Genomic DNA, 14,316 nt, shown 5'->3' with positions numbered 1-14,316 from the left:
GGTTCAAATAATCCTGATACTCCTATAATATTTTAGAGTCCATTGGAATCATGCTATTTAAAACGTTAACGAATCTGATACCTGACTCTTCATATCTCTTTCCATTTGATTTTTCTTAGTAGCATTTGCCATTAATGTACTATATATTTTATTTCTTAGTGTGTTTAGTATCAGTTTGCCTGGCAGAACAATGCCTGGCATAATAAACAGCTATCAGCCAGGCATGGTGGCTCATGCCTGTAATCCCAGCACTTTGGGAGGCCAAGGCGGGTGGATCTTGTGAGGTCAGGAGTTCAAGACCAGCCTGGCCAACATGGTGAAACCCCGTCTCTACTAAAAAATACAAAAATCAGCCGAGTGTGGTGGTAGGCGCCTGCAATCCCAGCTACTCAGGAGGCTGAGACAGGAGAATTGCTTGAACTTGAGAGGCAGAGGTTGCAGTAAGCTGAGATTGCACCACTGGACTCTAGTCTGGGTGACAAGTGAGACTGTGTCTCAAAAAAAAAAATAATAATAATAAATAAATAAATAAATAAATAAATGCTATCAATATAATTGTTGAATAAATAAAAATCTTGGAGTTTGATAACAAATCCTTTATTTTGCTAATGCATTATGAAAAGTACAAGAATAAGACGAACTGGAGCCCTGTGATGTCTGGTAAACCTGGCCCTTCCCACACTTCTCTCTCTCCCTCCTCTCTTCTCTCTTCCTCCACAGTAGGTATGGCTAGGTGAGGGATGCACAAATGCATAGGCATGTAATGCTTTAAATTCCAATGAGAAAAAATAACACCTATAGACTGAAGAAGGCAGGAACAGTACAAGCAGAATTCAAGGACCCACTGCAACCAAGGATTCCTCTGCTTGTTTAGAGGTGCACTGAAAGCCTTTCCTAAAGGAAGTCTTAGAGTTTGAGGATAGAGAGTGTAAAGGGGGCTACCGGACCTAGTGATCCCTGCCCTCACTGGGGCTGACATTGCACGGAGGCAGAATTACAACCTGTCTTCAGCGTGTGCTCTTGGAAATTACGGAAAGATTCACCAGTCCTATTTCAGGATACTCATTCGGAATGATAGTGTCAGCTTTTGAATTTCAGTCCTCCAGGGACAGACCTGGACTTCCAGAGGTAGAACTCTAGCCTCTCTTACCTTCTAAAGAGACACTAAGAGGTAGACTCCAGGGATGGTAGATTGATTTCCCTTGAGGATCCCCTTCCAGGGAGGTCTTGGGCTTGGAATATCAGCTCAAGATTTTAAGTAAGTCTCTCAGGAAACAGACCACGGGGCTGGCAGTATGAGGTAGTAGAGGCAGTCAGAAGGGAACTAGAGTAGGTAAATTCACACAGCCTTGGCAAAAGAGAGATGGGTCCCATGGAGATAGAGCGTTCATCAGCGCGATTTACTGAGGTCCCTGCCATTCCTGGCTCACAGTAAGGATTTTCCAGGCAGGAGGGCTGTGATCACACGGACAGAGCAGGGTTAAGGATGGACTCACCAACCCCTCCTACTGACTGCTGGTAGTTCGGTAGAGCAAGGATAGATTACCCAATGGAGCACGAGGCAGGAGGGGCAGAGGGCAAGAGGGGATGCACAGAAGAGAAGACTGGCAGGATCCTCACTTCTACCTCTTCCCACACCCAGTGCCTTTGGCGCACTGAGGTGCACAGCGTCCCTTAGCCCGGCGCAGGGCGCGCAGCCCAGGCTGAGATCCGCGGCTTCCGTAGAAGTGAGCATGGCTGGGCAGCGGTTGCTGCTTCTAGTGGGCTTCCTTCTCCCTGGGGTCCTGCTCTCAGAGGCTGCCAAAATCCTGACAGTATCTACAGTAGGTGAGTGCTTGGCCGGAGAATTCCCAGACAGGCGCGTCCCGGATACCCGCACTGCCAGGGCTCCAGCGAACCGCGCTTGATCAGAGTCATCCAGGCGATTTTCCAGGCTGGGCTTGCGGACCCGGCTGGAGGAGGGAGAAGCCCATCCAGCTGTGGGGCAGAGAGGGGCCTCTGTTGCTGAGGTGGGGAAGATAGTTTTGGAGAAAAGAGACTCTCCGTTTCTCACTCTTCTTCAGGAAGCGCTCCCCATCCCGCAGGGCTGGGGCCAGAAATTTGAGACTCATCCCGGAGTTTGAGACCCTGGGCTGCCTTCTCCAGAGCGCAGTGGGACTTTCAGAGGCTCATCCTAAGCTCCAGAGGGTGCGTGTGTGTGGTTGCACAGTAGCTTCCAGTAGAAACGGTGGTGAGCGTTTTCAGCTCTTGGAGACCAGGGAAAGGCGCTCCTGAGGGCAGCACTGTAAATGTTGTGAAGCTGCGTCCGGAGCCAGGGTGGCGCAGGCAGGTATTTCATGGCTGCAAGGCCAGTGGAGTGTTTTCCTCCAGGGAAGACCTGGAGAAACTGCCCAGGGCTGAGGAGAGGACCCAGGTCATTCGGATCTTTTGGAGTCTCCTTCCTTTTACCTGTGCCGCTGACCGTTTTTGAGGGATTCGTGGAACTGTTAATTCAGCATTTTGGGTCTCAGTTTTACTTCTTTTACTTTTACCCCAAAGGGAATAGGATATAAAAGAGAAGCGTATATGAACATAAAGGGATCATCCCAGGATCGAGCTTCCCCAAGATTTTATTTCAACCCATAGTGGGTTCTAATGGATTCCTTTTATTACTTAGAATCAGGGCTCCTAGAACTGGGAGGAACCACAGATCATCTAATTTAGTGCCCATTTTGATTTCCTGAGAGGGCAACTGAGGGATGGGGAGTGAGATGCCTTCCTTAAGAGCACATGTGGCCTCCCTGATGTCCCATGAGGAATTAACTCAGGGTTTTCTTACTGCAAGACCACGCTCACAACAACTTCCACTCTGAAGCCCTTTTCACTGGGGATTTTCAAAAATCACTGTTTAAGAAACAGTGCAAGTCCATTTGAAGACTCCCCCCAACCCCTTTCTGAGTGTTAGTCTCAGTGAAGCAACAGAGCTTCTTAACTTCTTGAAAGTACACCGTCCTCCTTCCTCAGGCTCCAAGAAGGAGTTGGTATCGTTTCTGAGGTGCTGGAATCCCGATTTTTGCCCCAGAAAGCCACCTGACTCCCCAGGATCCACCACTAACAGCTGTTTCTGTGGGGACCCCTTCTTCCTGGCTCCCTGTTCTTACATGGATTAAAATGTGAGCAAGATCTGTTGCAGATTTGTACTTTATACATCGCTTGTTGCTCTAGACTATTCAAGCTGGGTATAAGTAAACTGAGTCATGCAGAGAGCTGCACACTACTTCTCTACTCCCTTCCACCTCCACCCCCAAACTTTTGGTATTTACCATTACATTACCTTCTCTTCTGATCTTCCTTTCTCTGCTGCTGAGAACCTTACATTCAAGCAAAGGCTATGTACTAGAACATATACTGAGAAGACATTGATTTCATGGAACTTGTACCTCTTTTGAGGATCAAGCTTCTCTTTCCTTAGGATGGTAGGATTTTTCTGGAATCAGGGATTCCCTAGTCTGTCGTGCAACCAGGATCCAGCAGGCCCACCCCAAGGGCCCCACATTTGTCCTCAAATGTCTTAATTAGAACTTGATCATTGTTTGGCCTAAATTAAGTACATCCTTTCCAATTACATTAGAATCTTAAAGATTTGGATTCTAAGTAGTAGTCCCTCATTTCTTCCCTTCCAGTGATGATTTCTTGGACAGATCTCTTAAGGTTTCTATCTCCTACAGCAGCATAAATGTCCAAAGAGCAGGATCCCAGAAACAGTTCTCATTGTTTTTTAGGAACTATTCACACTCATATGTACAACACCATACCTGTATTTCCACCAATGCTGTGATTTCTTTTGGACTCTGTGTTTCCATAAGGCCTTAGTTAAAATGTACATGTACCTCAGGATGAGGAACTCCCATGGCCTAAGCACATAGTAACTCATTACACTGACATGGATACTGTGATTCACAAGAGGCAATCTCTCACGGACCAGAGCCACAGGTAAAAATTTGGGTGGTCGTGCTCTGGGTGAGTGGGCTGGGTTTTACCCAGAGGGACATGAGGAGACTGGCAAAACTCATCTTCCTCCACTCACTATCCACTTCCTGTTCCCCTACCTTTCCTCTCCTGGATTGATCACTATCGACTTTAGACACGGTGTTCTCATCATTCCAGAACTAAAATTGTGCATTGTTCCTAGGTGGAAGCCATTATCTACTGATGGACCGGGTTTCTCAGATTCTTCAAGATCACGGCCATAATATCACCATGCTTAACCACAAAAGAGGTCCTTTTATGCCAGGTATCTTTTCTCACTTTTCTTGATTTCTTCTACTCCAAGCAAAGAGCAAAATATTGCTTGCATAGAAAGGCTTAGCAAAATTTTTTTTAAAAATTCTAATTCAATTGGAAGGATGAAAAGCCTGTGTGTGTGTGTGTGTGTGTGTGTGTGTGTGTGTATGTAAAGTGCCAAAAAGCTTCTTAGGCTCTAATTACCAGGACTTGACACTCCATACTCCCATATTTTTTTCCCCTTACTTGACCTCTACTCCATCCCAAGCAACCATCCACTCATTATTATGGATTATTTTAACAAATACTACTTAATAAGATGGCTTAAAAAATATATTAAACAGGGTTGGGCAAGGTGGCTCACACCTGTAATCCCAGCACTTTAGGAGGCTGAGACAGGTGGATCACTTGAGACCAGCCTGAGCAACACAGGGACACTCTGTCTCTACAAAAAATACAAAAATTAACTTGACATGGTGGCACCCACTTGTAATTCCAGCTACTTGGGAGGCTGAGGGTGGAGGATTGCTTGAGCCAGCAGGCAGAGGTTGCAGTGCTGGGAATGCACCACTGCACTAGAGCCTGGGCAACAGAGTGAGGCTCCATCTCAAAGACTCTCTGTATATAGATAGAACAGAAATATTCAGCCTTATTTAACACTTCTTACATGTAAGAATCACTTTTCTTTTTATAGATTACTTTTCCTCTTTTTATGATATCGGAATGTAAGTAAGCTCTCGCAGGGAGCCCCTTATTTATGTAGCTAAGTTAGGAGTCTATGGCTGAGATGGTTTTGCATTCTTGAAAAATAAGTGGCTGCCCACAAGTTTGTGCATAGTGATTTCAGATGTTCTTAATGGAGTCATTGAATCCAAAGAATTTTAGCCAAAATGAAGCTCATACATCTTATGAACTCCTCTGTTGATCCACAAGGAAACAGAAACCCTGAGAACTTAACAGACTTGCTTGATAACAGAGTTGGGTGGATTAGGACTTTATGCTCCAAATTGCTCAATATGAAAGTGTTGCTCCAGGAAAAGCCCAAACTCCAGCATCATGTAATACACCCAGGCAACACACCTGGACGTGCACCCCCTGAAGCTATAATTTAAAAAAAGAAAAAAAACTCAAAAGCAAGCATCTTTGAGGAAGAAAATTCTGAGATATTTTCAACCTTTGAAGGTAACATCAGTCCTTGTTATTGTTCAGATTTCTAAAACCATTTTTTTTTTTTGAGACAGTCTCGCTCTGTTGGCCAGGCCGCAGTACAGTGGCATGACCTTGGCTCACTGCAACTTCCATCTCTCGGGCTCAAGCAATTCTCCTGCCTCAGCCTCCTAAGTGGCTGAGATTACAGGCGTGTGCCACCATGCCCGGCTAATTTTTGTATTTTTAGTAGATATGGGGTTTCATCATGTTGACCGGGCTGGTCTCGAACTCCTGACCTTAAGTAATCCTGCTGCCTTGGCCTCCCAAAGTGCTGGGATTACAGGTGTGAACCACTGCGCCTGGCCAAAACCATTTTTTAATCTACATTTTTTCATTTAAATTTTAAAATTTCATTGTGGTGAAATATATATAACATATAATCTACCATTTTAGCCATTTTTTTTTTAAATTGAGTCAGAGTCTCGCTCTGTCTCCCAGGTTGGAGGGCAGTGACGTGATCTTGGCTCACTGCAGCCTCCATCACCTAGGTTCAAGCGATTCTTGTACCTTAGCCTCCCAAGTAACTAGGACCACAGGCGGGCGCCATTAGGCGTGCAGCACCACGCCTGGCTAATTTTTTTGTATTTTTAGTAGAGACAGGGTTTCGCCATGTTCGCCAGGCTGGTCTTGAACACTCCTGACCTCAGGTGATCTGCCTGCCTTGGCCTTCAAAGTGCTAGGATTACAGGAGTGAGCCACCGCACCTGGCCCCATTTTCAAATGTACCGTTTAGAGGCTTTAAGGACATTCACATTGTTGTAGAACCATTATTACCATCCGTTTTCAGAAGTTTGTCATCATCACGAAGTGGAACTCTACTTATTAAACAGTGACTCCCTGTGACTGACAGCCACTCTTACTTCTTGAGACCATCACTATGACAGTTATTACTGTTACTGCTTGAGACCGTCATTACGAGACTGAACGAAGGAGGACGAAGGTAGAAATGAAAACTTAAAAGAAACTGTTATAAAGAAAGTGGCCAGGGGAAGAAGAAAAGAGCTCCCTGCTTCTAGTGAGCAAAGGCAGCTGTTGAACTTCCATAACCTTCTTTTTTTTTTTTTTGAGACGGAGTCTCGCTCTGTCGCCCAGGCTGGAGTGCAGTGGCCGGATCTCAGCTCACTGCAAGCTCCGCCTCCCGGGTTTACGCCATTCTCCTGCCTCAGCCTCCCGAGTAGCTGGGACTACAGGCACCCGCCAACTCACCCGGCTAGTTTTTTGTATTTTTTAGTAGAGACGGGGTTTCACCGTGTTAGCCAGGATGGTCTCGATCTCCTGACCTCGTGATCCACCCGTCTCGGCGTATTTATCAGGTACAATGAACAGGGAGGAGGAGGTAACGACCGGTCAGCTGCTTGATTGATCACAGTTTCATATGATTACTAACAGGCTTCAGATTTGCCTAATCACAAGAAACACTGTAACTGGGGTGTAACTGCCCTCAGCATTCCTTCTGGGTGGCAGACGCAGTTTGTCAGTTTGCCAACATTCTGCATTTATGAGAAACAGTTTGCTGTTTACTCACATAGTCTCCAGTGGTATACTGAGTTGATCACAGTCCTCACTCTTTTGGCCTCCAACATTTCTCCTGTTTTGTTTTTAATTGAGAAAGGCAATTACAGGCTGTGCAGCCCTCAATTGCCGGTTGGTGGTCCAGCTGATCTTACAGATGCACAGGAAACCACGGCCCGCATGGCCACAAACATGGAATCAGGGGTTTTTGCCTGACCTTGATGCTCTAACAGTTTCTCAGCTTCCTGTGTGGTTTTCTTGATCTGTCTGCATGTCATGGGGTTGATGTGAGTGTGACTCCAGTCAGTCCTCGTTCCATCTTCACATTCAGATTCAACTGGCTCATGGCTTGTACTGGGGGAACCAGGCCTGTGTTTGGAATCCATGGGTCCCCCCAGTCTCCCATTCCATGGTCGCACACACCTTGGGAGCACCCACATGGTTTGTTCATTCTTTGTGAAAACACAAACATACCCTGGTCCCCACGTTAGTAAATCTACCAAAACAAAAGCAAAGGTTTTTGTAGCTGTAGCCAGGAGGCAGGCTGTTGCTGAAGCATCTGCTCCACAAGCTGCAACACAGTTTCTGCCTCTTTTGGTTAATTGCTGCGGGGTAAAACTTTCCATTGCTAACGAGAAACAGGCTCTTTCTGATTAACAGAAGACACAGAGAAAGCAAATCTAAGGCTTATCCTTCTCGTGCCCAGTTCCCACATCTTAAGCTCCGAGAAAACCTCCCAAGTCCTCTGCACATCTCGCAGGTGCCAGCACATGTTTACAATCCATGAAAGCCAAAGCTAAAGTTAGCCTTTCTGTAGCCACAGAAGACGGTACAAGCCAATTTTCATCCTCCCTCTCCTGTTCACCACCCTCAATAGGTGCTGTAGGTGGGGCAAAAAATTCTTTCAGACACTGAAATAATAACAAAAAGATGGTACGTACCAAACTCCAAACAAAAAAGAGAAAAGAAATAACCAAATTCTTCCCCATGTTATTTTGATTCAGAAACTTCCTGTTCTTCGTACCTCTAGGGCACTGACCTTATGTTGCTGCCAGCAGACTTTACAAGTCTCGTTCAAGTCTCGTTCATCTGGTTGGTTTTAATTTTTTCTGGGCTTTAGATTTTTTCTGCTCCAGCAGACCTTCCTTGCTCGAGTCCCTATAGGACCCTATGTGTCCCTATCTGTTCCTGCAAGTTTCTGCTAGTCTATGCTAGTCTTTATCCCTATTTGTCCCTGTGGTCCCTGTTAGTTCCTGCAAGTCCCTGTCTTTCCCTACCTATCTCTATTTGTCTCTATCTCTATTTATTTCTATTTATCCCTACTTATTTCTATTTGTCCCTGCAGGTCCCTTCAGGTCTCTGTTTGTCCCTGAATGTCCCTATTTATCCCTGTTCAGGCGCCACTTGTGGCGGACTGCCACAATTACTACTTGTTACTATCATTACGAGAGACATTACTCTTACTACTTGAGACTGTCATTACGAGACTGAATGAAGGAGGACAACCATAGAAATGAAAACCTAAGACAAAAGAAACTGTTATAAAGAAGGGGGCCAGGGGAAGAAGAAAAGAGTGCTCCACTTCTAGTGAGCAAAGGCAGCTGCTGAGCTTCCATAACACTTTGTATTTATTGGGTAGAAAGAGTGGAGGAGGAGGTAACGATTGGTCAGCTGCTTGATTGATCACAGGTTCATATTATTACTAACAGGCTTGAGATTTGCCTAATCACAAGAAACACTGTACTTGGGGCGTGACTGCCCTCAGCATTCCTTCTGGGTGGCAGACGCAGTTTGTCAGTTTGCCAACATTCTGCGATTATGAGAAACAGTTTGCTGTTTACTCACATAGTCTCCAGTGGTATACTGAGTTGATCTTGACCCTCACTCTTTCGGCCTCCAACAACTCCCCATTACCCTCTACCTTCAGCCCCTGATAACCATATTCTATTTTATTTCTCTATTAATTTGACTATTCTGGTTACAGCGTATAAGTGAAATAATACAATATTTGTCCTTTTGTGTCTGGCTTGCTTTACTTAGCATAATATCTTCAAGGTTCATTCATATTTAACGTGTGTTAGACCTTCTTTTTTATGGCTGGATATTCAATTTTATGGATATATCACATTTTGTTTATCCATTAATCCATTGATGGGCATTTAGGTTTTTTCCACTTTTTGACTATTGTGAATAATGCTGCTATGAACACTGGTATACAAATATCTTTCTGAGTCCCCGCTTAAAACCATTTTAGTATCTTTTACGTTTGTTTTCATATTCTTTGCTGCCTTTGTATCTGCCTAAACTGGATATCTGATTAAATAGTTGTAGTATTTTCATTTTAAGACAATTATTTCTTAATTTCAAAAAGTGTAACTAAATTCAATTGATTTAAAATAAAATTTAGATGAAAAATTAATGATGGCATTTCCAATAAACTTTGAGAAACTACTGGCCGGGTATCGTGGCTCACATTTGTAATCCCAGCACTTTGGGAGGCTGAGGCAGGAGCATCACTTGAGCCCAGGAGTTAAAACCAGCCTGGGCAACATAGTGAGACTTCATCTCTACTAAAAATAAAAATAAAACATTAGCTGGGCATGGTGGCATGCTCCTGTGGTCCCAGCTATGTGGGAAGCTGAGGCAGGAGGATTGTGTGGGTTGTGTGAGCCCTGGAGGCCGAAGCTGCAATGAGCTATTATCACACCACTGCGTTCCAGCCTGGCCAATAAAGTGAGACCCAGTCTGAGAAAAAAAAAAAAAAAAAAAAAAGAGAGAGAGAGAAACTACTGAAAGCTACAGACCTTTTACTCTTTAACAAATATAAGCACAGCAAAATCTATAAACAATTCAAGGAATGTGTGGATCCTTTCTCTTTTTTCATAGGATTAGGAGTCTAGAGTTTCTTTTAATAATTCCCTCATCATGGATGTCTCTGAAGCTTTGAAACAGAATTCCCATTTTTCATTTCATCCGTAGAGCTTGGCTGAAGGTCTACAAACAAGGAAACACATAATTGGGTTATTATTTCTGATCAGATGCCCCATTTAATGAATCGACACATTTGAGCCAATTATTAACTCCTTATTTGGAAACACTTTCCCATACTGTTTATTTATTTGCAACTTTAATAAATGACATCAGAGGCACTGAAGAAGCAAAGGTTTCTAATACTCACATGTACTACTACTCCAACCCATCAATATCTGGAATCACAATTGGATTATACACAGTGACTAGAAGACTATTCAAGAGCATAAGAGGGAAAGCCTAGATTGCTTTGAACAGACTGTGAGTAGACTGGGAATTCCAAGAACTCTGCTCAGAAGGAAGGAAGGAATATGATAGAGAAAATCTGTATTGTCTTAGAGACTATAAATCATCATACACAGACTTTTTGTAGAAATGTAGATGTTCAAGTGTTCTTACTGTCTATAGTAAAATGTGAGAGGAAAGATAAATTGAGAAAATAACTATGAGGCAGAAAACGAGGACTTTATGGTTTTGGAAATTCTCAGCCTATTAGGATGGAAAATATTTAAAAATTAGGGAATTCAAACGTCAGGAAAGCAGTGTATCCTGTTGTCTTGTAGAGAAAGCCAATTGTATGTCTGGACAGCCTTTTGCTATTGCCTCTGAAGGATTAAACGGTCAGAGTATTCAGTCACACAGAAAGCTCATTGAAGAGATTAGCATGAAGCAGGTTTGGTGTGCACTGGTTACCAACTTGCCTGAGTCTGCTAAGAAAGAACACCCACATAACGCAACAAATTCCATGAAGTGGATTTACTACCTACATGCGGACAGCAACTGAAACCTAAAATTCACTGTGAGCTGGTCCTCCAAGGCTCAGAAAGCTGCCTGGGATGAATGGAGTCTCAACTGTACATGCCCCACTTGCAATGCAGATAAAGGACCACGAAGTGCAGGCCACCTTGGGTTTTATACCCTGGAGAAACATGATGTGCTAAGCTAAGTGTTGAAGGGTATCCTGTTTCTAGTGGAGACTGTAACAAAGCCTGGGCTATTCCACCCAGTGCCTCTCTATCTCAGAGTGTTACATTCCCAGCTCATTGTACAGTTATTCTCGATAACTACAAGTGACAAGCAGAGAGGAAAACAGGGTCAGCCCAAGGCCACCCTGAGAACTGTCCTGCAATTAGGTGTCTGTCTCATGGATTCCTTCACCCATAATGGCAGAAGCCACCAATCAAGATGAAACTATCTCATAACGATATGTGGATGAAACTATCTCGTAAAGATATGTGGAGACTGGGCATGGTGGCTCATGCCTGTAATCCTAGGATATGAAAGGAAATGAAACAGAGGAAAAGGAAATGAATCAAACAAAGGAAAAGATGGATAGGACAAGATAATGACTAGTCTACAAATAAAATAAAATATCAATTTCTGCAAATAAACATAAATAGAGGCTCATGACTATCTCACAGACCTGGTGAAAAGGAATGAGAAAATGTCCCTGAAAGGATATTTATTCTTGTTCAAAAGAAACAGGTTGAAATCAAAAGGAAAAGGAATAGAAGTAAAGTATTATTGCTACTTAGATCAGCAAGGTACAGAGGAAGCACACTGAGTTGAGGATAAACAAAAAGAAGTAAATGAGTAAAATAATTGACAAGGTATTCCTACAAGCCAGCCAGCCAGATAAAAGATTTTAATGGTCCACATTACAGAGGCAACATATTAAAAGGATGATGAGGTGAACATCTAGACACTAGCTGGTGGTCTTGCTGTTCTAAAAGGCAGTGGATCCTAGGCCGGGCACGGTGACTCACACCTGTAATCCCAGCACATTGGGAGGTCAGGCGGATCACCTGAGGTCAGGAGTTCCAGACCAACCTGGCCAACATGGTGCAACCCTGTCTCTACTAAAATACAAAAATCAAGCAGGCATGGTGGCTTGTGCCTGTATTCCCAACTACAAAGAGGGCCGAGGCACGTGAATTGTTTGAACCTGGGAGGCAGAGGTTGCAGTGAGCCGAGATTGTGCCACTGGACTCCAGCCTGGGTGACAGAACGAGACTGTCTAAAAAACAAAAACAAAACCAAACAAGTCTGTGGAGCAGCTTCTCGTCTAGCGGAGTGAATTCCTATGACACACCCAGGAGGGTCACAAGGTACCCAAGAATTTTTTTTTTTTGAGACTCAGTCTCGCTGTTGTTGCCCAGGCTAGAGTGTCATGGCGGGATCTTAGCTCACTGCAACCTCCGCCTCCCGGGTTTAAGCAATTCTCCTGCCTCAGCCTCCCGGTACCCAAGAATTTTATACCTTCAGAAGCACTGCCAATTTGGATTCAGAGGTATGAGGAGAATATGACAGGAAGGAGGGCTGTTGAGCTCCCCAATCTGCAAGTAGGAATTAAACTGACAAACCACTCAGCTGTAACCACATGCAACGCTTCATGAAAAACAAAGGATAACTCTGAAGGTGAAGCAATGAGCCCAGATGGCAGAGCTTCTAGCCCAGAAGGCTGAGCCAAACCACAGGATTATTCCCAGTCCTTAAAACCTAATTTTGTTTGCCCAGTTGTAGTCAAATGTCTTGGGACTGGCACCTCATTTTTTTTTTTTTACTTCCTTTTTGCCCCCATTAGAATAATGTCTATAACTGGTATCCTATGCCTGTCCCACTCTTGGTTTTGGGGAGCAGGTCATTTTTTCCTAGTTTCATAGATCCACAGAAGGAGAGCAATGTTTCACTGAATGGATTACACCCAGACTCTCACCCACGCTTGCTGTAGATTATCTGGATGATGTGATTTGGGAATTCTGAGCTGATGAGCTTTAGATGAGGTTTTTCACTTTGAATTGATGATATAATTGTTTGAGACTTTGGGGGATGTTGGGACAGGATGAATACATTTTCATTCCATGAGGGATGTATATGAATGTCTGGGATCTAGAGAACACACTGCGGTGGGCAAATAATGCTACTCCCCCCACCCCGCAAAGATATATGTGTTCAAATTCCTATAATTATGAGTGTGCTATTTTACATGGCAAAAGGATCTTTGCAGATATGATTAATATAAGGATTTTGAGACAGGGAGATTATCATGGATTACCCAGGTGAGTCCAATGTAATTACAAGAGTTCTTATAAGGCAAGCTTGTGCAACTGGTGGCCCACCAGCTGCATGTGGCCTAGGACAGCTTTGAATGTGGCCCAACATGAATTCGTAAACTTTTTAAAAACATTATGAGATTGTTTTTGCAATTTTTTTTTTAGCTCATTAGCTATCGTTAGTATTAGTGTATTTTATGTGTGGCCCAAGACAATTCTTCTTCTTCCAATGTGGCCCAGGGAAGCCAAAAGATTTGACACCCCTGTTATAAAGGAGAGAAGATCGTAGGAGAGTTAAAGAATTAATGATGGAAGAAGCAATTAGAGCGATGTGATTGCCTGTTGGAAGGGGGCTATGAGCCAGGGATGCGGGTAGCCTTCAGAAGCTGGAACGGGCAAGTAAAAGGATTGTTCCCTAGAGCCTTCAGAAGAAATGCAGCTCACCCCCACCTTGATTTTATTTTAATGAGATCCATTTTGGACTTCTGATCTCCAGAACTATGGGATAATACTTTGTGTCATTTTAAGCCACTAAGTTTGTTAAAGCAGCAATAGGAAACTGAAACGGCCATGATAGGTGCTCAGAAGAACTCCAGGAGGCACAAAAGGAGGATGTTAATGCCTTTACATTGCAGGTGTTCCTGGGGGGCACTAATGAGAGAGCCTGCTGTACTGCAACTTGGATAGATTCTGGAGCCTTCTGTTACAGGGGATCCTATGCAATGTGGGCTGATTTTCAAGTAATAAACATGAGTGGACCTGAGTAAAATTTATAAATAAGGAATATATTGTCTTTAAAATGCAAAAAGGCCTAAAAGATGTTGGGCTTGTAACACTATGGACACAGGGAGGCTCGATAGTTGTTTTTTTAGTAGTATTGGGGATGGAGAGGCCTTCAACTAACCAAATGATCCTTTGGAGTTTAAGTGAGGGACTGGGTCTGATACTCTGCATGGGACAATGGCTTATCCCCTTTATGAGCTCCTTTTTGAATGTTTCTGTGTCTTAAATGAGTGTGGCGAATGAATCTCCTCAGAGGAGGACACTCTCAATGTAATGTTATATCTGTACTCCTGGAGAAAGCTGGAAGCAGTGGCTCTTGCTGGCAAAGATTGTGGGCAATAGTAGGGCTGTTGCAGTACACTGTGGGTAGCCATGCATTGTGTTTCTTCCAAGGTAAAGACGCACTGTGGCTGAGAGGCTGTAAAAATCAGCATGGAAGAGAACATTCTAGCCAAGTCTATGACTG

The 14,316-nt window shown here is 43.8% G+C and overlaps 1 protein-coding gene across 2 annotated transcripts in view; it reads left to right on the top strand.

The window, feature by feature from the left end:
* Window positions 1–1,253: 1,253 nt before the first annotated feature.
* UGT3A2 (UDP glycosyltransferase family 3 member A2) overlaps window positions 1,254–14,316 on the top strand; it is a 31,778-nt gene continuing 18,715 nt past the window's right edge. Inside the window, exons 1-2 of one of the 2 annotated variants that reach the window (XM_021939285.2) lie at window positions 1,254–1,827; window positions 4,172–4,273. In XM_021939285.2, coding sequence (XP_021794977.1) covers window positions 1,734–1,827; window positions 4,172–4,273 — 196 coding nt within the window. In that variant the 5' untranslated portion in view covers window positions 1,254–1,733. The remainder of the gene's footprint in view (window positions 1,828–4,171; window positions 4,274–14,316) is intronic. The other variant, XM_003899577.5, reaches the window with a different exon arrangement.

This window comes from Papio anubis, chromosome 5 (genome assembly GCF_008728515.1).
Source record: "Papio anubis isolate 15944 chromosome 5, Panubis1.0, whole genome shotgun sequence".
Taxonomy (NCBI): domain Eukaryota; kingdom Metazoa; phylum Chordata; class Mammalia; order Primates; family Cercopithecidae; genus Papio; species Papio anubis.
Note: the sequence above shows the minus strand (reverse complement) of the source record. Positions and strands in the feature narration are given on the sequence as shown.